Source organism: Perissodus microlepis, chromosome 1 (genome assembly GCF_051167445.1).
Source record: "Perissodus microlepis isolate ML-2025 ecotype Zambia chromosome 1, ASM5116744v1, whole genome shotgun sequence".
NCBI lineage: Eukaryota > Metazoa > Chordata > Actinopteri > Cichliformes > Cichlidae > Perissodus > Perissodus microlepis.
In genome coordinates this window covers 38,204,312-38,228,191 of record NC_140461.1, presented here as the reverse complement: position 1 = coordinate 38,228,191, position 23,880 = coordinate 38,204,312, and the positions used below count along the sequence as shown (strand labels likewise).

Here is a 23,880-nt window from a genome sequence, read left to right as displayed (position 1 = left end):
CATTGAGTGGACCATCAAAGTCTACTGATCAATGGCCATGAGTACCACTCACAGAGAGTGAATGGAACAGAATGATTGAGCATGCATCAAGACATTGTACCTTATTGGGTTTTTTTTTTTTTTGTTGACCTACTGCACATTTGTAATTACATTTCAATAAATACTTTACAGTAGTTTTGTAGTCATTTGTTTCCTTCATATAATTGAATACATAACTAAATTTACAGGTAAAGCCCCCTTGGGCACCGGAGAGTTGATCTGTTCTAGTCTCTGCACACATTTAACTTCACTGGTCAAAGGACCATTTTGTTTACAATGATGTTGGTCAGATTAATGCTGATTTCTCCTATAGTAGGCTGACAATGATACAAGAAGGTTGGATGGAGGTTGGTTTTTGTGAACAGGAAAAAGAACAAGAAAAACATTACAATATCAATAAAGACTAAAGGTTAATGTAACTGGACTCTGACACCCTTACTGCAATCCTACTAAAGAGTTGCATCAGTCTAACTCTGCCCTCACTCAAATATAATAAATATAGCAACTCAAAACACAGCATTCCAACAGATGGGATGGAAACATCTGTATTGAGGCAGTTTGTCAGTCATCGGCACAATTCCTAGTTTAACTCTCTCAGCGTGCCACTGCTACTTTTGTGTTTGTAAATAGATTCCCTGGATCCCCATGTTTGAGTGTGAGGAGAGTGAGCGAACGGCAGATGATTGTGGAGTTTGAGGAACATGGCGTGTGTGGATTCCCCTGCCTGCACTTTATATATATCGTGCACATTGGTGACTGTAAATAAACCTTTGACCTTTAACCCTGAAAAGCCTGCGTCTGTGCCTGAGTCCGTTCCATCCGCCTTGACAGTTACATGTAAAACATTTGGACAACAATGTTATGTCATTAGATCCTCAGCTTGAACAATTTGTTTTTCTAGTAGTTTAACAAGCCCTTTTTCAGATGAAAACAATGGAAAATTTACATTTTTTCATGCAGTGTTGCTTCCTTGAAATGGCTCTGACCCTTAGACCCTAACAGTTTTGTGTTACCCACTACCACATCAAACATTTGCAGAGAAAACTGGGCATTTACTTGAAGTGGTCTTTGCACTTTGAAAGTCCAATATTCTCTCTAAGTTTAGCTCTGATTTGCTTCCCGTCAGCTGCTGAGAAAAACATCAGGCTCTTTACCTGATAATGTTCAACTTTCCAGCAGTTAATTTTTTACTTTGTCTGCCTGCTGTTTGCTCTGTGTTACAGTACTTTTATCAAATTTACTGGACCTTCCAACTGTTCCAACCTAATTTAGCCCCGTTTCACTTTTTCACTGTACATAAATGCTCTGTGTTCACTTGGAGCTTTGCCACAAAGCTTGTTTTCAACATCTTGGATGAGCAGGCATTCCCTCCACTTGCGACAGACCGTCTATGCTCTTCCTCACCATTACTCAGCTGTGAACTCGGGTTCCTGGCTTCTTCCACCTGCTCTACGAATCATCCGAAGGTGAGTAGGTCCATCACATTCATCTCAGGGAATGGGACCTTCTTCAGGTAACTCAACACATCCTTCATCATCGAGCATCTCTGAAAAACCTCATAATTGGAGACTCACTTGTGAGGGATTTAAGAATAAAAGAGGTTTAATCTCTTTTCCAGTTTCAATGATTTTGCCACTTCTACACGACCTCTGTCATATGCTTATTATATCATTATATAATCATTTGGATGAAATGACAAAGACTTTATATACCATGAAAAGTGATGCTCAAGGTAATGAAAGCACAGTGAATGACAACCCAGCTCTGAAATTACATTTCAAATTATTCACCAGGTGATCATAAACAGAACTCTAAATGTATCACAGTCAAGGTATAATTTGTGATAATATTGGTCTGTGTGAGCTGGGTTGCACAGTTTAATTTCTGGGAATCCACTGGGAGAGACTGAATCATGACACTTAATCCTGACGAAGAAGGAAGACGTCAGCGAACACAGGAAACCAGACCACATATTTGCCATGGACTTTAAATTGAAACAAAATTTAGACTCTGCTTTTAGAATAACTATGTACTGCAGAAAATAGGACCAGCTCTAAAAAAATAAGTTAAAAAATGACCATAAAATTAGAGCTGTATTCAATTTTTTCTGTATTCTGTCAATGATTCCATCGATTAATTTGCTAGGACACTTTGGTCTTATGAATTACAATGATACATGTTCAAAAAAGAAAATGAGCTGCTCATTTGAAAATCTGTTTAAAAACAAAACCAACCATTTTGTTGCCATATTAAAATAATATTTTTAAACAAATTATTTTTTGTAAATGCAAAATAAATAAATAAATAAATCACAAGTACAGTATTGACAAGAAAAGGTATACATACAACCTAAACTAGGGCATAAATTAAGAGCTGTTTCTCCCTTTTCGGAAGCCTTTCTTACATTAGCAGGAGGCTGTTTCCCATCCAGGGGGCTGGTATAAAACACGGGACAGGCATTCACTTCCCCAAGCAGCCACAGAAACAACGTTTCTTTAAAAACCACTGTTGTATTTATTATTCAGCAAATTGTTAAATTGTCAGGCTGTGCCGAGGCCAAAATGGCACACAAAATAGAACTAAGCTTCAACACAAACTCAGATAATCTACCTCAAAAACACTGCTCCCATCCGGAGCATGTCTACAATAAATGGTTTAAAGGTGTTTTTGCTCTATTTTTGGTTTTCGTGCTGGATATGGGGGACAGGGCAGAGAGAGAGACTTTATGTCCGTTTAGCTGGGCTTCTTGCATCTAGAGTGTGCGTCATACAGGGTCAGGTTTTTCCTGTTTGCTGGTGCTAGCCTGGGTCTGCCCTCCATCGATGGCTCCAGTGAGCCTGTACTTAAAGACCAGAGCTGCCATCAGTTCTTTGCTACTCTGTCAGCTACCTCCTGCTCTCCTCGTCCAGTCATCACTTTGCTTACCTGCAGTCAATTACCTGAACACTGGTTTTCTTGGCAAGATTTTCCAAACTTCTCCACAGACTCACCCTTGGCACCTAATTAATTACCTCCTTCACCTGCTCCTCCTGTCTGCTGTCTTCTCTGGATCGTCTGGAACTTAAAGTTGGAATCGCATTTTTTCACTCACCTGTCGGACGCTCCCTCAGCTGCCTCCCCTCTAAGCTTAACAACCTCCACCTGCTAGTAAGCCATCAAGTCTCTCTTTCTGGTTCTCGCTCATCATCCCCATATCTAACTACACTATCCCTCTGTTGCAGTGCCTCACGTCAGTGATTCTCTGCCTCGTGCTCACGTCCCATCCTACGCCCCCTCGTCATTGTTATTCTTGTGTTTGCAATAAAACTCATATATTCCATTGATGTCTTCTGTTTGGTATTTGCGCTTGGGTCCACTGCCATGTACTGGCTTCCAGGCCCTTAGTCCGCTCAGCAAACAGGAGTCAGTCGCAGGACTCGTCTATAAAATTACATGAATTTATTTTCAACTTGGACTCAAACAACAATTCAGATCCAGAAACACTGATTAACTCACCGCTAACCACGGAGGAATCTTGCCACAGGAATGTGCACACAAGAAGACAAAGGTTAGCTTTTCTCAACAGGATAACCCTTTAAACCCTAACCCGTCGCCAGTGACGGGTTAGGGCAACTCCAGGCCTCAAGGGCTGGTGTCCTGCAGCGTTCTTGTCAAACCCTGGTTTAAAGCATAAATGAGGTTAGGGGTTAAAGGGATATGGTAGAATAAGACAACTATAGTGGAGAAACGTGGTGTTGAACACTGACTGTAGTAGTTCAATAATCCAACAAAGACTGAAGTTCAGCCACTTTCTTAAGTAGGGGCTTCTGACAAGGTTAACAGAGAGAGGTGTGCAATCACTCACAGGTGTGTGAAGCCCAAGGGGGGGCACCTATGGTAAGTCCCACCTCTGCAAAAAAAACGACCCACCAACACACACAAGAGTGGAATTTTATCATGTTATACTTATACAATGATGATACTTCAGAATTATGCAATTCCATTATTATGACTTATGTCTCACTGTCTCCAGTTTGAGACTCACCACCGTCACAAAGCAGCATTTCAAAGACACTACAGTCCTGCAAATGAACTGCATGCTGTTTGTGCAGATGTTTGTACATGTTGGAGGTATTACCACTCTTTGTTGTGAGCAGTGTTGGCTCATTACTCAAAAAAGTTAATGTACTACACATATTATACAAAACGTACTTTTCTTAAAAGTCAAAAACTCAATGATCCAGGTGAGGAAATCCAAAAAGTTGATTCTGCTCATCTGGACGTAGCGTTTTCAGTGGGAGGAACGTTTCACCTGTCACGGTCCTGGGTCTTTGACCCAGCGTTTTGGGATTTTGAGTTAGTAGTCTTTGATTTCATTGTTATTTATAGTTTTTGGTCTCTTGGTTTCCGTCACTGTGCTTCCTCTGTGTTCCTTATGTCACATCTGATCATGTGTTCATATCTGTGCTTCTCATTGTTCCAGTGTCAGTCCATGTCTCTGTGCCTGTTTCCTCTCGTCCTGTGTCTCATTCCCTCGTTATCCCTCTGTGTATTTAAGCCCTTTGTCTTCCTCTGTTTGTTGCCTGATTGTCTGCGTATCATCTACTGCAGGTGTGGGCAACTCCAGGCCGCAAGGGCCAGCATCCAGCATGTTTTAGATGTGTCCTTGATCTAACACAGCTGATTCAAATGGCTAAATTACCTCCTCAACATATCTTGTAGTTCTCCAGAGGCCTGGTAATGAACTAATCATGACTCATCCAACTGACTTTTTCAGTCTGGAGTATTTGGAGTATGTTACTTAATCACTCCCAGGAGAATTTCCTTGTCCTATAGGATTTAAAAAAAAGTAATGTATTGAGTATACTCATTGCATTACATTCGTGTTTCTCTGTAAAACAACATAATTAACAACATAATCACTTCTAAAAGTGATACTAGAGTTAAAGGATGGTAAAAAAGCTTTCAAATCATAATGTGGACTGTGTGTGGAATAAAAGCTGCAAGCTGAGTGAAAGAGAAATATAAATTTTGTCTCACAAAATGAGTAAATTCAAAGTAACTTTGGAAAAATGAGCTATTATAACTTTTCATTTTTTATTTTATTAGCACACTGCTAATATGTGTGCTTCTCACTGCAAATGATTACTGTCAGAATATAGGAATACATGCTGCTTTTGATCCGACCACGTGGTGTTGGTCAGCATGGAGAGAGAGCAGCATCTTGCTGATGAAGACTGCACAGAGAGCTGCTCTCAGACATCACATCACATTTTAAGACAGATCAAGTACTGACATACTGTACTAATTTAGGAACAGATCTCTTTGGGACCTTTATGGAAACAAAGAGCATTTCGAGGGACCCGATGCATTTAAAAATGACCCTGAACACTGCCTGGCCAAAAAAAGTCGCCACCTGTTGGACAATTACTGCATTGGCAACTACCTTTCAGCTGGCAACAAGTTATTTAACCCCAACTGGTGCAATGAGTTGCTTCTCATTTCATAAACAACCATATCGAGAGACACATCACGTGGTCCTGGAAAAGATGTTAGTGTGTTTGAGAAGGGTCAAATCATTGGGATCCATCAAGCAGAGAAAACGTCTAAGGAGGAACTACTAAAATTGGGTTAAGAACTGTCCAACACATTATTAAAAAGTGGAAGGATAGTGGGGACTCATCGTCTTGGAGGAAGAAATGTGGCCAGAACAAAATCCTGAATGATCGTGATCGGCAATCACTTAAATGTTTGGTGAAATCAAATTGAAGAAAAACAACAGTAGGACTCAGGGCTATGTTTAATAGTGAAAGTAAGAGCATTTCCACACACACAATATGAAGGATTGGGACTGAACAGCTGTTTAGCCGTAAGAAAACCACTAATCAGTGAGGCAAACCGGGGAAAAAAGGCTTCAGTTTACTAGGGAGCATAAAGATGGGACTCTGGAGCAATGGAAGAAGGTCATGTGGTCTGATGAGTCCAGATTTACCCTGTTCCAGAGTGATGGATGCATCGGGGTAGGAAGAGAGGCAGATGAAGTGATGCACCCATCATGCCTAGTGCCTACTGTACAAGCCTGTGGGGGCAGTGCTATGATCTGAGGTTGCTGCAGTTGCTGCTATGGACCGCAAACGCCTGCAGAGAGTGATAACAACTGCAGAGAAGATCATCAGGACTCCGCTGCCCTCTCTGCAGAGCATCTACCATCACAGAGTCCAGAGGAGAGCTGCCTCCATCCTCACAGACCCCACACCCCCCCCAACATGGACTGTGCACACTTCTGAAGTGTGCACATCAGGTCATCCTGCATATTAAGCCAGCATATTAAGCTATAGCTCTTTGCACACATCTCTGTTTCACACCTCCATATTTTGTCTCCTTTTCTGTCTTCATTTATTTATTTGTACTATTTGTATTTTATATGTTCTGTTTCTATTGTATATATTAATCGGCATCTGTGGGTGGACAGCAAAGAAAGAATTTCATTGCACAGAGAAACGCCTTTTCTCTTGTGACACATGGCAATAAACACTTTGAATCTTTGAATCTACCTGACTATACTGAATGACCAGGTTATTCCATGAATGGGTTTTTTCTCCCCTGATGCATTGGCCTATTCCAAGATGACAGTGCCAGGATTCATCGGGCTTAAATTATGAATTAGTGGTTCTGGGAGCATGAGACATCATTTTCACACATGGACTGGCCACCACAGAGTCCAGACCTTAACCCCATTGAGGATCTTTGGGGTGTGCTGGAGAAGGCTTTGCACAGTGGTCAGACTCCACCATATCAATTCAAGATCTTGGTGAAAAATGAATGCAACACTGGATGGAAATAAATCCTCTGACATTGCAGAAGCTTACTAAACAATGCCACAGTGAATGCGCCAAAGCTGAAGGGGGGCCAACAAAATATTAGAGTGTGTGACCTTTTAATTTGGTGGTGACTTTTTTTGGCCAGGCAGTGTATTAAGGCAGAACAGCAAATTAGTAAATCTTTCTTTTAGACTTAATGAGAAATAAGTAGAAAAGGCTTTTTTTTTTTTAAATCTCTGTACTTATTTCCAACATACAGCACAACAAATGAATGTTGATTGTTACAGCGAAGTCTTTGCTTAACATTTAATAGTATTTTAGAACAGAAGATTTTGTTCATATGAAAAAAAGTTTCAGTATGGAAGTATGCAATCTGTTATTTACATATAAAACAAACAGTGTATATCTTTGTGTAACAAATATTTGGGCATGCTGCAGCACACTCCTGCTAGCTGCTTTTAAATGTTTTCTATGTGATTTAGTATTTTAAATCATTTTTGTTGTCCAGTTTCACTAAAGTCCAAGTTGATCCCAGAGAGCAGTTCTCCTTCACAGGAACGGTTTAAAAGCTCTTTCAGAGTTTCATTCACGTTGTTGAAAGCTGAGGAGAAGCTGCAGTTGGGGTATCTTCTACCTTCATCTGTATGAAATGACCCCATGACATCCTGCACCCACTTCACCTCGTTGCTTAGTTCCAGGGCCAGGGCATCAAACCGGCTCTGTCTCTCCTGGAAGCGGTTGCTGATGGCACCGAGGCTGCAGCTGAAGGCTTGGATGTCATCCTGCAGGCTCCTCTTCAAGGCCTCCACCTTACGGAACTCGTAGCGGATTTGCGAGAGCTCGTGACGCATGGCTTCATTCTCCTCCTTGTAGCAGGCTTCCTTTTCATTATAAATAGAGACCATGGCATCTATATTTTCCTGCAGAGAGTCGTGGGCTGCGGCCAGGCTAATGAACGAGCTCTCCATCTGGTCAATGTCCTCCACAACCTGGGCAAAGCGCTCAAAGTTCACGTAGGTGTTGTTGGGTGGCATGCTTGAGTGGGACTTGATAGTGTACTCCCTCAGGCGCTTGGTCTTCAACTGGCGCCGCTCACTTTTCTTTGGCCCCCTGGCTTTATTTTCTTCCTTGTTCTCATTGGACTAAAGAATTTCAAACACAGAGAGAGATTAACTGTTTTAAAGAAGAATCTTGGGATTCTTGAAAGGTGCTCTACAAATCCAAGTTATTATTATTATAAATAGTAGTGACTTTATTTATAAAGAACCTTTCAAAAACACTGTCAACATGCTTTTTATTCAAAGAATTAAACATTAAATCAACATCAAAAGTTTGAGAGATAGCATAATAAAAATGTGAAAAGAAAGGATAGTATGCTCAGGTTTTTAAGAAAACTGCAGGAGATAATTGCAGCAGGCGTTAAATTATTTTTTGGCTTAACCATAAGAAGCTGAAAGGACTGGGAACATACAATTAGGTCTGCAAATGTGGGACAATTACAGTTTGTTTTTTGTTTTTGTTTTTTTTTGTTTTTTTTGGGGGGGGGGGGGGGGGGGGGGTTCTTTAAAATAAAAATATTTCATTAAAAATTTCAGAGGCTTAAAAATAACTGGAGAACTGACAGTTTCGTGGACGGATGAATCCTGTTACCTAATTATTCCCAGACGGAGGACACTAAGTAGATAAAAGAAAAATTAATAGCTTTTCATGGAAACTTTCAATAACCGTTCCTGTTGGACAGTGACTTGGTTTTCCTCCTCCCTGTTCAGGATTTCCGTGGCTGCTTGTGAATCCTTGTTAGGATCCCTGGGGTTTGGACCCGGCGTTTTGGGGAAGTAATTTTGTTCTTGATTTTGGGTTTTATGATTTCTTTAGTTTCTGAGAATCTCTTATCTCCAAAAGTTGATTCTGTTCATCTGGACGTAGCGTTTTGTGGGAGAAACGTTTGGTCACTCATCCAAGTGACGTCTTCAGTCTCAGCTGACTGCAGGTTTCAATCTTATAAACAGTACATCTGCATAATGACTGAAACCAGCCCACTGAAGGAACAATGGGCTGGGAGGTCAGTTCCTTAATCTTAATTATGCGAATTCTCATGACCATTGATCAACAACCACTGACCAAAACCCACTGATCAAAGACCACTGATCAATGGCCATGAGTACCATTCAGAGAGTTGGGGAATGGCTGCAATCACATCCTGACGTACCACAATTCACGGATCACATTAACTCAGTGGACCGACATATCAAATTCACCAGGGAGGATATGAAAAGTGGCAGGTTAGACTTCTTAGACTGTGAGATTTCCATCAGTAATGGGGGACATCTAAAAGCTGACGTGTACTGTAAACCTACACATACGGATCAGTATCTAAGGTTTGACTCTCATCATCCACTGGAACACAAACTGGGCGTCATCAGGACGCTACAACACAGAGCGAACACCATCCCCACAGACACAGCGGCCAGGGAGGCAGAAGAACAGCACATCAAGAAGGCCCTGAGTAAATGTGGTTATCCCAGCTGGACTTTTGTCAAAGCTGGGAAGGCACCTAAAGAAAGCTCCAGCCGATCCAGGAGAGAAGGACAACCGCTGCCCAAGCGAAAACCTGTAGTGATCCCGTATATGTCAGGACTATAGGAGCAGTTGAGACGCATTTTTTCTAAACACCGAGTCTCTGTGGCTTTTAAACCCCAAAACACGCTGCCCCAAAAATTGGTCCACCCCAAGGATCGGGTCCCCCGACACAAACAGAGTAACATAGTGTACGCTGTTAAGTGCCAGGATTTATACATCGGGGAAACCAAACAACCTCTGGTGAAGCGGATGGACCAACACAGAAGAGCTACCTCGTCAGGCCAGGACTCTGCAGTCTATTTACACCTACAGGCCAGTGGACACTCTTTCAATGACGAGGATGTAACATCCATAGGGAGGAACGCTGGTTTGAGGGCGGAGTCAAGGAGGCCATTTACGTGAAAAGGGAAAGACCATCTCTGAATCGAGGAGGGGGCCTAAGGGTACATCTGTCACCATCTTACAATGCTGTGATTGCAGCCATTCCCCAACTCCCTGTGAATGTACTCATCGCCATTGATCAGTGGGCTTTGGTCAGTGGGCTTTGGTCAGTGGGTTTTGGTCAGTGGTCTTTGATCAATGGTCATGAGAATTTGCATAATTAAGATTAAGGAACTGACCTCCCAGCCCATTGTTCCTTGAGTGGGCTGGTTTCAGTCATTATGCAAATGTACTGTTTATAAGATTGAAACCTGCAGTCAGCTGAGACTGAAGAAGTCACTTGGATGAGTGACCAAATGTTTCTCCCACAAAACGCTACGTCCAGATGAACAGAATCAACTTTTGGAGATTTACTTTCCTGGATGATTGAGATGCATCAAGACGGAGAATCTCTTATGTTTTGTTTGTCTTTCTTTATGTACTGATATGAGTAATACTTTTCTTTAGCCTGTCTTATATCCTCAGTAGACTCTCTTTATATTCTGGTTCTTCTTGTTTGTCTTGTAATATTTAGTTATTATCTTTTGTGATCCCTTTGTACCCCCAGTCAGGTTCCTGCATTTCTCTGGTGTCTGTGTATATCTTCAGTCCCTGTGTCAAGCTTCAGTTACGTTTCCTGTTTTATTGTGATAGTCTCTTGTGTGACGTGTGTTGTGTATAGTTTCATTTCTCTTGCCTCATTATTCCTGATTTGTTCCTGCTGTCTGTACTGTTCAGCTCCCTGGTGTTATTCTTTGTCCTCTAGTGTCTCAGCTCCCTCGTGACTTTTATAATTTGCATTTGTTTTTTTGTTTAATTTAGTGTTTTTCTTCATATGGTTTTTATTTTAGATCAATAAAGGGCTCGCCCTTTGTTTTACCCCCACCTGCCTCTGCATGTTGGGTTTTCACACACGGTATCCTGACAGTCCCTGCTGACTAGTGATGGGATTTGCAGCTCCGAATCGGCTCTTCAGATTGTTTTGTTGCTTTAATTAATTTATTATTAACAATAATATAAAATTATGCACAAAAGGAATTACTAATGTAAAAAAAGTGGTTTTATTTATATAAATGTATATATATATATATATATATATATATATGTATATATATATAAATATTTATGGTGGACCCTAAAGACAAAACACGTACAAACTCCAAAACACATTTCTAGCAGTAACTGAACTTCCAAAACAGAGCTACTAGATCACTTAAATTACACAATTGAAAGCATATGTGTATTGTTTGTGTATTTATACACAAGCACTCATATATATTCAAATAATTTTAAAAAATGTTCATTTACCTGTTACTACCACACACCAAATCCGATCGTTGGTACTTCCTGGCTTGTGTAGCCACTAGGTAACAAAAGCTCAACACTGCCCCCTAGCATCCTGGAGCACTTCTGTTGTGTTTTGTACGTGTTTTGGAGTTTTTACGTGTTTTGGAGTTTTTACGTGTTTTGAAGTTTGTACGTGCTTTGTCTCGAGGGGCCACCGTAAATATACTTCACTCCACATTCACTCCACATAAAATGTGCTGAGCTTGCAAAGAAAAGCGTCTGGACTTCTTAAAGTTACTTGAAGACGTTTCACCTCTCATCCGAGAAGCTTCTTCAGTTCTAAGGTCAAATGGTGGAGAGTCCCAGATAAAGACAAAACGCCAAAACACAGACTTAACAATGTGGTGTATGCTGTACAGTGCAGCGAGGAATGCCCAGACCTCTACATTGGAGAGACCAAACAGCCACTTCACAAGCGCATGGCACAACATAGAAGAGCCACCTCCACAGGACAAGACTCAGCAGTCCATCTGCATCTTAAGGATAAAGGACACTCTTTCGAGGATGCCAATGTTCACATTTTGGACAGAGAGGACAGATGGTTTGAAAGAGGAGTGAAAGGAGCATCTATGTCCACTGTGAGCGACCATCTTTGAACAGAGGCGGGGGTTTACGAGACACCAGCTCTCTGCCATCTATAATCCAGTTTTGAGATCCCTTCCCAGACGCCGTAACGCCCACTCACATCCTGGGCCATCTGACCTCAGGAAATCGCATGACAAGGTGGGGCCAGGTTTCACAATGAACACACCCGAAACTCTGGCTGATTGGGACCCACACCCAGTTTCACACCTTGGCTCAGGCGATTAGAGGATCATCAGGGGGTCCTTTTGTCCCTCTGTGGGGGGAAACTCCCACTAGGTTTATATCTGGGACTCTCCACCATTTGACCTTAGAACTGAAGAAGCTTCTCGGATGAGAGGTGAAACGTCTTCAAGCAACTTAAAGAAGTCCAGACGCTTTTCTTTGCAAGCTCCTTTGACTAAATCATATAATACAAAAATCAACTATTCACATTTCAACTTTTAACTATTTAAAAATTTCAGCTTTTTCCTTTTACAAATTTAAAGTGAAACAACACAAAACACTGCAAACCACAACACAATTAAATATAAATTATAATATGAAAACAAAAAGAAGATGCATATTCTCTGTCATATGGACCTGCATGAATAAACTTTCTGAATCCTTTATCATCTGCAACTGAAAATAGTTGTGGATGATTACTATACCTTTCTAATGTGGCGTTGTTGTCCCTGGCTCTCTTTCTCTCTCTCTCCCTCCCGCTCTGCTCCTGTGCTACTGAGTGTAACTACCGCCCCTCCCCCCTCTGCTCAGCGCAAAGCACAAGGCTCGCGTGCGGAGTGAAGCGGGAAAAAGTGCGAGAGAGAGAGAGAGGGGGTGAGAGAAAGAAAAAAAAAACCAACCCGGCTCGCGTCGTTCACTCCAAAGATCCGGCTCTAAGAGCCATTTCGTTCGCGACCGACACATCACTAGTGGACGCACAACTCTGTGAAAACAACTGAAAACGCTAGTGTGGATAGTTTTCAGAAGAAAACGCAGTTTTCAAATTTATCCGGGCTAGTGTGGACGTAGTCACAATGTTTTGTTTTATCTACAAAGAGCTCTTGGACTTCACAATTCAGTTTTTGTCCTAATGTGCAGTGTGAATTGCGTAAAGTCTCCTTGATCAGGTCATTTCAGAGCAACTCTACATTAAGTCTGAATATATTCCTAAATGAGAGATTTCAGTTTTTCATGCTCGAGTCTCCTGTTTCTCTGTACATTTCTCTGTAATTTGAAACTGAATTTATAACACAGTGAAGTTTTTAAAAAGCGAAGAGCCCTAAGTGGTTTCTGAGGCATCATTTCTCTATAAAGCTCTCTGATAGCCATGCATTGCTCTGCAAACTGAGATGGCTTTAACAGAAGCTTTACCTTGATCCATGGGTGATTGAGGGCATCTTGAATTGTTAATCTTTTCCTGTGAGACAAAAAAAATCTTGCTAACTTTCATTATGTAAAAGTGGTGATGTGACTATAATGAGCTCTCCAGAATTAATGTGCATTTTACTCTCCTGCTGTGGCACAAGTATCCTTCACTAAGCTATCCCTGAGCTCTTACTTCTTATCCTTCTCGAGTAGCTGGCTGATGAAGTTCTTGGCCGGCTTACTGGTGTGACAGAAGAACTCTTCATCAAACTCATAATTTATGGCTGAAATGTTCCCCAGTGTGTCCTGTTTTGTGTCCCCCAGGAAAGGAGAGGCACCACTCAGCCTGGAATAAAACAATAAAAAAGTGCAGTTTATTATACTTCTGCATTACTATGTATATGATATTGTAGGAGATGCAAAGGTTAACTTGCAGGATGTAAGTGATGACACCAATGCTCCACATGTCTGCTTCCAATCCAAGGGGCTCATAGTTGACAATCTCTGGAGCTTTACAGGCAACCAATACAAAAATAAATAAATATATACATAAAACAGAAAGGTAAACATTTCCTTGTATTTAGATCTAATATTGCAAACCCTTTAATGCGTTTCTATTTTTAAAGACATGACAGTTCAAAACCAGATTGCTAACTGGATAACTGGGACCAAACTCCTTTAAAATGTCCATTGCGTTGTAGAACTGCTAGCAGTAAACAATGCTCTTCTTTCTAGCTTTTCTTATTTCTATTATTTTGTGGATATTTTTTCATTATTTTTGTTTACCTTCGTCTTTGTCCAGATTATTTTCTGATCAGTTAAGCAAAGCTGAGAGTTGTGATTAAGTGGCTAGATCGACATTCCCTAAATCTTCAGGCTGCCTTTTCCAGAGTTTTGGGATGCAGTTATTGAAAGGTGTCTTTTTATGCTGCTTAGTTTTGACTTCATAACAGCTGAGAGGTCAGAATCAGAATCAGTTTAATTTCCTGAGAAGACTTCAAAAATTAAATCTTAGACAGATTGGCAAGCGATGTAAAGATTTTAAAAAGATTGGGTGACTGTAGCTCCGGAGATAGAGCTCGGTCATCTACTAATCGAAAAAGAAAAAAGTTCTGGTGTGAATGAGGTGTTGTATAAAGCAATAGGAGTCCCCAGGTAGAGCAGAAAAGCACTATATAAGAACCAGTCCATTTACCAACAGTGAAGGAATATGAGCTCTTTGCTACTCCAGTTTATAAATAATAATCTTACCTACAAACTCAGGAGTTCCAAAGATGTTCTTGAACTCAACTCCAGCTTCAATCTTATGGGCAAGACCAAAATCAATCAGTTTTATTCTTGGCAAGGGTGTGTTCTTATCCAAAAGCATTATGTTTTCAGGCTGCAGGAGACAAGAACATGTACTAAGCAACTTTGAACACTTTACATTAGGAGGTTCTAAAACATGTGAGTTGATTTTCTGATACAAAAAGGAAAGAAAAATTAAAAAAGGGAAAAATCATTTGTGGAAAGCAGTGAAAAATGGACCCATCGTGTTTCTATGCACAGCTTAATTCGTGAATTTACTTTATTTACTATATGCTCAGTGGCATTTTGGTCTACTAACAAGTTTTCAACTAAGAGTGAAATAAATCATTTTATTGATTAGTACTTGGGATACATTGTCAGATAAGTGATTGTTTCTAAATGTCAGAAAAATGTTGTTACAATGTTTTGTTTTTTTCACTTTGCACATCCAGATGTGTTGCTACATATGAAGACCAGTCAATCATTTTGGACACACCTGGTCTTATTCTTTTTTCTTTTTCTTTTACAGTGTTTGAAATAACACATACTGATGTTTGAAGCAAAGAAATGTGTTAACTGTTTCACACTCTTTATTCTTTTCACTTCTTCAGTTGTTCTCCGTTTTCTTTACTTTGATCTCTAACTTATCCCACACCCATCCTAGTTCAAACCGTACGGAGCGATGCTTCTTCCAGGAGAGCACCAGGTACATGTCTGAAACGCTGCATCACCAATACAGTTTTAAGATAAGATAAGATAAGATACAGAGTTTAAAAAATTGATTGTTTTGTTGAGTTAGATTGTTAGATTCTGTTTAGAAATACAAAAGCAGCTTTTAACTGCAGGAATGTCTTAAAGACATAACGTCCTGAATGACCTCGAATTTTCTGCTTAAAACTGAGGTTGTTGCACTAAAAATCTAAGAAATATGGCATCTGGATGGCGTTACTTCAGCCTCCAGTAATACTGAGGAATCTTGGAGTCATTCTCCACATACAAAAAATCAGGCCTCATCTTATCTTAATGATCTAGTCACCCCATTAGAGCAATTTGCTCTCAGACTCTGGGCCTACTTTTGGATTCTAGACTAGTTAAAAGTATAATGGGAGGCAGAGCCTTCAGCTTTCAGGCCCCTCAACTGTGGAACCAGCTTCCAGTTTGGATTTGGGAGACAGACACCCATTCCACATTTAAGATTAGGTGTAACACTTTCCTTTTTGGTACAGCATATAGTTAACGCTGGACCATGTGACCTTTCTGAATCCCTCCCTTAGCTATGATGCAATAGGTCTAGACTGCTGGGGATTCCCATGATGCATTGAGTGTTTCTTCTTCAAACATGCTTTTTCACTCATTATCTGTTTATACACCACTTTGCATGGTTCCACTTTGCATTTAATTATTTTTAAATGCAATGGTTCTCATCCACAGTGTGTCTTTGCCCTGTCTTGATCCCCTCAGCCCAACTGGTTGCAGCAGATGGCCCCGCCCCTCCCTGAGCCTGGTTCTGTCGGAGGTTTCTTCCTGTTAAAAGGGAGTTTTTCCTTCTCACTGTCGCCAAAGCGCTTGCTCATAGGGGGTCATATGATTGTTGGGGTTTTCCGTTTTCTTTGTATTATTTACCTTACAATATAAAACACCTTGAGGCAACTGTTTTTGTAAGTTGGCTTTGTTCATCATGACCCCTCAGAAGGGACTCGATCCATGAAACTACTGGTCAATAACCTGCCTCAGCACAACATGGAAGCTCCTGTCAGTTATCACAGCAGCTAAGATGGCACATTGATCAATACATGAGCAGGAAGGAATGGGTACAACATTAACTACTGGAAGATAGAGCAGTCACTTGAGACTATAAGACCAAACTGACAAACCAGTGAAACACCTGGATTGACAACAAGAAAGCCTATAATTCAACAGAACCCTAAGAGCCTTCATCATGAACCCAATGCAACACACTAGAAGTCAACTCTCACAAGTCGCCACCAAGTGTGGGATTGACCAAGGAGATGCAGTATCTCCCTGGCTGTTCTGCATAGGCCTAAACCCCCTCAGCCAGATCGTTAGCAAAAATGGTAATGGATACAGACTACAGAATGGAGCAAATGTTAACCACATGGATAACTTCAAGCTCTATGCCAGGAGTGAACATTGATCCAGACCACTAGGATCTACAGCAATGACATATGTTTCGGAGGTGTGGTCCCTGGCTCAGCTGCAGGGGAGGAGTGGTGCAGTGAGCTCAAGGGGGTGGTACCGGGAGGCAGGTGAGCCACAGGTGGTGGTGACTGACTGATGACAGTGTCTCTTTCCGTTTCTCTATATAGTGAAGGCAAAGTTGAGCGGGGACGGAGAGAGCTGGACTGGAACGACTGTGTTCCCTGAGTTCACAACTGTCAATAAAACGCAATTATAGTGAGCACGATCATCGTGTGCGTCGTGTACTTTTACAAGTGGTGCCGAAACCCAGGAGTGGGATGTCTGACCCGCACGATGCGCTACCTACCCAGCCTGCACAGTTGTTGGCACAGATGCTGGTGGAATTGGCAAAGATGTGTCAAGATCAGGCGGTGGCCCAGCGGGAGCGTCTGATTAAGCTGCAGGAACACTCAGACCAGCAGACCAGGGTCCTTGAGCAGCTAGTTGGGGCTCCTGCACCGTCGAAGCCCCTGCCTCTGTCAGTAGTGATGCAAAGGATGGGGGACGGTGATGATCCTCAGGTTTTTTTGGAGGCATTCCATGCAACAGCGGAGGCGTGCCAGTGGCCACAAGCACAGTAGACTCCCTGATTCCAATACTGTCGGGGGAGTTGCAAACGGCAGTCCTGAGCCTACTACCGACCTCACAGAGCTGCGTCGCTGACATGAGCCAGGCCGTGTTGGAGCAGATGGGCCTCACCCAAGAAGATCACCGCCGGCGGTTCCGTGCCTGCAGGCTGACTGGGGAGGATCATCCGCTGCCGGCGGAGACAGCTAAGTGGACGTGGACGTGGTGGTCACACTGGTGGAGGATCACCTGGCCGCAAAAGCAAGGGAGGACGTGCCACCCCCCGCCACCTGGAAATTACCCCCACAGGAGATTTCCCAGTGGAGCATTCTCTTGATGACACTGCGCTCAGCCTTTGACCAAGTGATTGAGATTGATGGTCACGTGGTGCACCCTGAAGCCGTGCGGACCTACCCGCACTTCATGTTCGTGTTATTAAAAGACAGGTTATATTGAGTGAGTCGTGACACTCGCACGGAGGAGACACACAGCCGCTGGGAAATGATTTTCCAGGCGGCTCATTATAACCCCATGGCAGGGCATGTGGGATATGACAAAACTCTGGAGCAAATAATGGCCTGGTTTTATTGGCCGGGCATCTGGGTGGATGTTCACCGCTGGTGCGCATCCTGCCCAGAATGCCAGCTTGTTAACCAGCCAGCCATTCAAAAAGCGCCTTTGCGCCCACTCCCACTAGTAGAGGTTCCGTTTGAGCGCATTGGCATGGTTCTCATCAGGCCATTTCACCAGAGTGCATGTGGCTATTGCTTTGTATTAGTTCTGGTGGATTATGCAATGGGATACCCGGAAGCAGTGCCACTGCGCAACATCTCTACAAAGCGTGGGGCACAGGCACTGTTTCAGGTCATCTCCCGAGTCGGTATCCTGAAAAAAATATTGACTGAGCAGGGCACGTCATTCATGTCTCGCACACTGCGGGAACTGTCCAAATTGTTGGGCATTAAATCTGTTCGGATCAGCGTCTACCACCCTCAGACTGACGGGCTGATGGAGTGGCTGAATAAGACTTTGAAGTCCATGATTTGTAAGTTCATTCACGAAGAGGAATGCAATTGGGATCGCTGGTTAGACCCTCAGTTATTTGCAGTTGCCGAGGTCCCCCAGGCCTCCACAGGATTTTCTCCCTTTGAGCTGCTGTTCAGCCAGAAGCCACATGGGGTGCTCGACCTGATTAAAGAAAGCTGGGAGGAAGGTCCGAGCCCCGCAAAGAATGAGATTCAGTACGTGTTGGACCTGAGCGCGAAAGTCCATCATTCCCGCCTCCCTCCATTGTGATGACCATCTCACACAGGCCCAGAGAGCGGGCAACAGCGCTTTGCGGACGTGTGTCCCCCCCCCCGCCTGGCCGAACGTCTCTCATTGAGCATCGTTTTGAAACGCAGCCTGGTGTGACGGTGCGTTCACGGCCCTACAGGGTTCCTGAACATAAAGGCAAATTGTTCAGAGGGAGTTAGCCGAAATGCTGAAAATGGGAGTAATAGAAGAGTCACACAGCGCCTGGCTGATATTGATCCCTTTGTCCTGTTTATTTTGGGCTCGTTCCTGTAAGAGCTCTGGGTCTGTAAGCTTGTACAAGTAGTATAGAGGCCTTTGGCGGTTATTGGGTGGTTTGGATCACTACATATAGGAGACATCTAATAAGATTACCCTTGCCAACTGTGCCAGTAAGCCTCCCGTGGCACTGCCCCCTGAACCCACTGCACCGCTGCCCCCTGGCAGCTGAGTCTCAAACCACACCCCACCACCACAAACATCTTATCTGTGGTGAAAAAATAGACTGTGATATATCTTGTTTGGACAAACCTTAAGATCAAAGTGGGCTATCTTTCTGGCGTGAAGGTAGTTCACCCCCTCAAGGATTTGCTTGATGAACTGAGTAGCCTCCTCCTCACTCAGAGACTCCTTCTGGGCCAGGAAATCAAACAGCTCACCACCAGAGACTCTGAAAGGGTTAAAAAATCACTGTAAAAAATGCCGGTTTATCTCTTTTTATACGTTTCTCCTTCATTTCCCACTGAATAGCTTCAGGAACATACTGTCCGACAACCTTTCACGCATTCAATGAGCAGGCCTATCCGTCCACTGATGCTGGATGAGTAGGCCTGTCTTGCAGTCGCCGCTCTTCTGTCAGGTCATATTAGAACAGAAAGGACCATCTCCAAACTTTTCCCACACATTTAAAATTGTGAATATTTGGTAGCCAGAAAATGTTATGACTGGGCAAGAGCGATGCTGTCACAGTCGGACGCTGGAATTCACTGAGCTCCTGAGAGCGACTTTGACAAATGCTTATAGAAGCAGTTTGCATTCTGAGGTGCTTGATTCTGTACATCTGTGGCCACGGAAGTGACAGAAACACCTGAATTCAGTTACATAGATGGGTGAGTGAATACTTTTGGCAATCTAGTGTACAGTGTTGGTCAAGTTACTTGAAAAAAGTAATCGGTAACTAATTACTGATTACTTCCCCAAAAAAGTAATCCCGTTACTTTACTGATTACTTATTTTCAAAAGTAATTAATTACTTAGTTACTTAGTTACTTTTTAAAAACACGATTTACAACCTGAATAGGTGATAAAGCGATAGATCTTTCAGCCCAATTCTACTTTTTCTACATAACCCATCATACAAAATGTAATCAAATGGAAAAGTCCCTTTTTAAAACTTGTTTTATTAGTTTTAATCTTTTAACTTTATGCATCAAGCAAAAATTTAATTATATGCAACATTCTCTGTCTGGAAGAAATTTGTTTAATATTTAAACCTATTTTCTGCACATTCCAGCACATAAAATATTTTTTTGTGTGTTCACACTCAGTCTTTCAAATAGATGCAAGTAAAACACAGCAGAAAATAAATAAAATCAAAGACTAGCGGTCCTTTTGCTCTATTTTCACCTGTAAAGCAGGAGTGGGGTAGGCGGAGGTTTACCCTGGTGCAGGTGTGCCGCAGCGGTCAGTGGAAGAATCCGCGAGTTTCTCTGTGAGTTTCCCATTACGTCGTAGCTACTCGGTGCTTGCTTGGAAGTTTAGGGGTTTTTTCGCTGTAAAAAGAAGTTTTCTTCCCACGCACAACGGACGCTAATGTTTTTGTCACTTTTTATGGAATCAAACTCAAAGTAAGGTCAGTACTTCCACGCTTTAAACGCTGCACGCTCATACTCTCTCCCGCACTCGATATATGATCCATTGTTGATCTGCACACAGCTGTTGTCACGAACGTCGCACTCGCTTACATCACTGTCATGAGACATTCTCGCAAAAAAATCACGGTTTTAGTAACGCAGTAACGCAGCGTTCCTACGGGAAAGTAACGGTAATCTAATTACCGTTTTTGCAATAGTAATCCCTTACTTTACTCGTTACTTGAAAAAAGTAATCGGATTACAGTAACGCGTTACAAGTAACGCGTTACTGCCCATCTCTGCTAGTGTATATACTTAATATCTAAAATATATAATATAGTGTATAGCTTCATATATCAAATGATTTCTTTTTAAAGATCTTTTTCTCCATGTTTTGTAACCTTTTTTCTCCCCGGTCATGTCCCTGTGTCTGTCTGGTTTCTCCATGTCCTGTCTCTGCAGGTTCCTGGTTTCCCTGCCATGGCTAGTTAATGTCTCCAGTTCTGGTCCCTGAGTTTCTCTTCCTGTTAATAGTCTCTCTGTGTTTCGTCCTTTTTTCTTCCCAGTCAGTCATGTCTCCCTGTCTTTCTCCAGCCCCTTTATCAAGTTCACGTGTTTTAGTCTGGTTCTCAGTGTGTGTGTGTTACTTCCTGTTTTATTTTGATAGCCTTGCTTTCACTTATACAGTACCAATTTAATTTCAGTAGTCCCCTCTAGGCAACATATATTATAAGGACATGTTTCAACATCACAACCACATCTAAAGAACAGCAGGCCTTACTCGCCTCACCTATGATCAGTGTTCATGATTCAGTAACAAGAAATGGGGAAAAAAAGGTAGATTTCCAAGGTGAAAACCATTACTGACAAAGAAGAACACAAAGGCTCATCTCATTTGCCAAGAAACATCTTGATGACCCTAAAAACTTAGGAGGAACATATTCTATGGACTAAAAAGACAGATGTTTTACTTTTTGTAAGGTTTGCATCCTGTTACATCTCACATAAAACTAAAACAGCAAGTCATATAAGGGTATCAGCAAACATGGTGGTGTGATGTACCGGGGCTGCTTCGACGCTTCAGGATCCAGACAGCCTGTTATCAGTAATGGGGCCATGAATTCTACTCTATACCAAAAAATCCTGAAGGAGAACGTCTGATTGTCCGTTTGTGGATGTTAGTTAAAGTCTGGACTTGCATGTTCCCAAGAGTGGGACAAAATTAATACAATCAACTAAGTTTTAGGTAGGTACTTAGGTAATGGTAGTTATTTTCCATTAATAAATGAAAACATAATTTAGAAACTGTTTTACATTGACTCCAGTTATCCTTGTCTAATATTGATCTAAAACATGGAACTTTAGCAGACATGATAAAAAGAAATCAAGAAGGTGTCAAATGCTTTTTCACAACACTTTTCTTAAAAAAACATTTGAGAAAATTGGACAAGTAGAGCAAAAAAGAAGAAATATTGGGCTTAAAAAACTATATACAGCAGACGAGCAGTATCTGAAAGTTACGTCCTTCAGAAAAATCCAGCAAAAAACTGTCTTATGGTCCTTCAGTTGATCCTTCTGCAGCCTCATAAGAAATGGGCTCTGCAGAAACGGTACCTTAACATTACTGAAGCACTGCGGGATGATCTTGACGGAGAACAGAACAAACCAAAGCCAATATCCAATAAATAGTGTTGAAATGACCTTCCTATTCTGTTCATGAAAACTCATTTCACATATTGACTTTCACACTCGTTACCACCAACTCAGAGTTTGCTATATTATGCATGCCTGTATTTTCATGCATATTTGCACATTTCAATGATTTGTGCACCCATTTCCCATCTGCCTGGCAAAATATAGAATATACATAAAGATTTTCCACTGTACTGTATTTTAGAGAAGCTAATTGGGATTACTCAATAATCTTTGAGTAATTATAGTAGTTATAATCAGCTACTCACAGCTCCAGGATAAGCACCACATCAGTGCGGTTCTCATAAACGTCGTGCAGCATGACGATGTTGGGGTGCTGAATCTGCTGGAGGATGTTTACCTCTCGCTCTATTTCGTCTCGCCGGACTCCACGAGAGCTGGCCATGCTCTGCCGTTTTTTGATAAACTTGGCAGCAAATTCCAAACCTGTAGTTTTCTCTCGACATTGCTTCACAATGGCAAACTGCCCACTCAAACACAGAGAGGAAATCACACAATCAAATGAAGATCATTGAAAAAATCACTTACTAACTACCACACAGAACCATGAACATATCAGCGGCTTAGATGGAAACAAGGGTGCAGTCCTATTGACTGCACATAACTGTCATAAATATTTGGCAAAGACTGGCGCACTGCAAAGTTTATGCAAACTACAACATTTGTAGGTCTTTTTATTGACTGTGGAAAATTAGAGTTATGTTAAAATAGACCAATGAGTAATTTAGTTATTTGTTTGACACTTTACTAACTAGAATGCACCCCACAAATTTCCTTATCTATATTGAAAATGACAACACAAACAACAACAACAACAAACTGCACAGTTACACCACAGGTCATGTACAGTATTTAACATTCAAATTCACTTATATGACCATGCAGCTGCATCTATTTTTTTCCTGGTTCACTTCAATGGTTTGTAAGCTGACTCCACTTCCTGCAGCCAGGCTAAGAGCAAATATAACCTCTGCTAAATATAAACAAGTCCTTTAAAAAGCAGTTTGATGTGCATGACATTTGTCTCTCTCACACAACACACAGCAACAAAAGCAAAGCCAAACATGCAACTTTGTTTCTCACTTCTCTCAGAAACAGAGCGGATCACTTTTAGAAACCACCTGATATTTAGAGAGTGTGTGTCAGCAATCATCAGCTAAAAAGGAAGCTGTGAGCAGCCAAAGACAAATAAAAGACTTTTCACTGGTGCAGTTAATGACCCAGTGTCATTTCCATACCGTTAGAGCACAGAAATAACTCTGTGGAAGAGTAAATGTAAGTCAAGTTTGAAAAATATCCCAGTGTATTTTGTGTAGGTGTCTACTCTGCAAACATGCCTTATATTTTCTACACCAGGATTACCAGTGATGAGCAGTTAAATGAACACAAGAATACACGTTGAAGTAGTTGGTGTTCTGGTTGGTGGTTGAGTTTGTAGTTAATATGCTGTTGTTCTCAATCCATCCGTCTCACTATCTGCATTCTGATTTACATTAAACTAGCTGCTGTTACTCATTAAACTACATTTAAAACAGATGCAAAAACCGTGCACGTCTGTACCTGCCAAGCTCTTCACCAATTTCATAGAAATCTTCCACTTTCTGTTGCTTGAATAGATCCATCACTGCTGCAGTCCCCAGTTTGATGTTTGTATTTCTGTCTGTCCTGAAATGATAATTAAATAACACGTAAAAAGTGCTTTACTTAAACAACATGGCCCAATTTTAAAAAACCATCTACAAATAATAAAGGGGGAAAGATTTTGAAGTAAGCCTGTCCCCGAAAATAACCATCGCAGTTTCCGATGTCATCTGGAAAAACAGATCACAGAAACTCCAGCGTGTCATGCC

The 23,880-nt window shown here is 41.7% G+C and overlaps 1 protein-coding gene across 1 annotated transcript; it reads right to left on the bottom strand.

The window, feature by feature from the left end:
• Positions 1-7,199: 7,199 nt before the first annotated feature.
• On the bottom strand, positions 7,200-23,723 carry dapk2a (death-associated protein kinase 2a). The gene is made up of 8 exons (XM_084922909.1): positions 23,591-23,723; positions 22,279-22,500; positions 18,996-19,134; positions 14,370-14,499; positions 13,553-13,628; positions 13,312-13,464; positions 13,125-13,170; positions 7,200-7,981 (listed from the first exon to the last, which is right to left on the bottom strand). Exons 1-8 carry the CDS (start codon positions 23,650-23,652, stop codon positions 7,331-7,333), a joined length of 1,479 nt encoding a protein of 492 aa, XP_084779035.1. The 5' UTR covers positions 23,653-23,723; the 3' UTR covers positions 7,200-7,330.
• Positions 23,724-23,880: the final 157 nt, after the last annotated feature.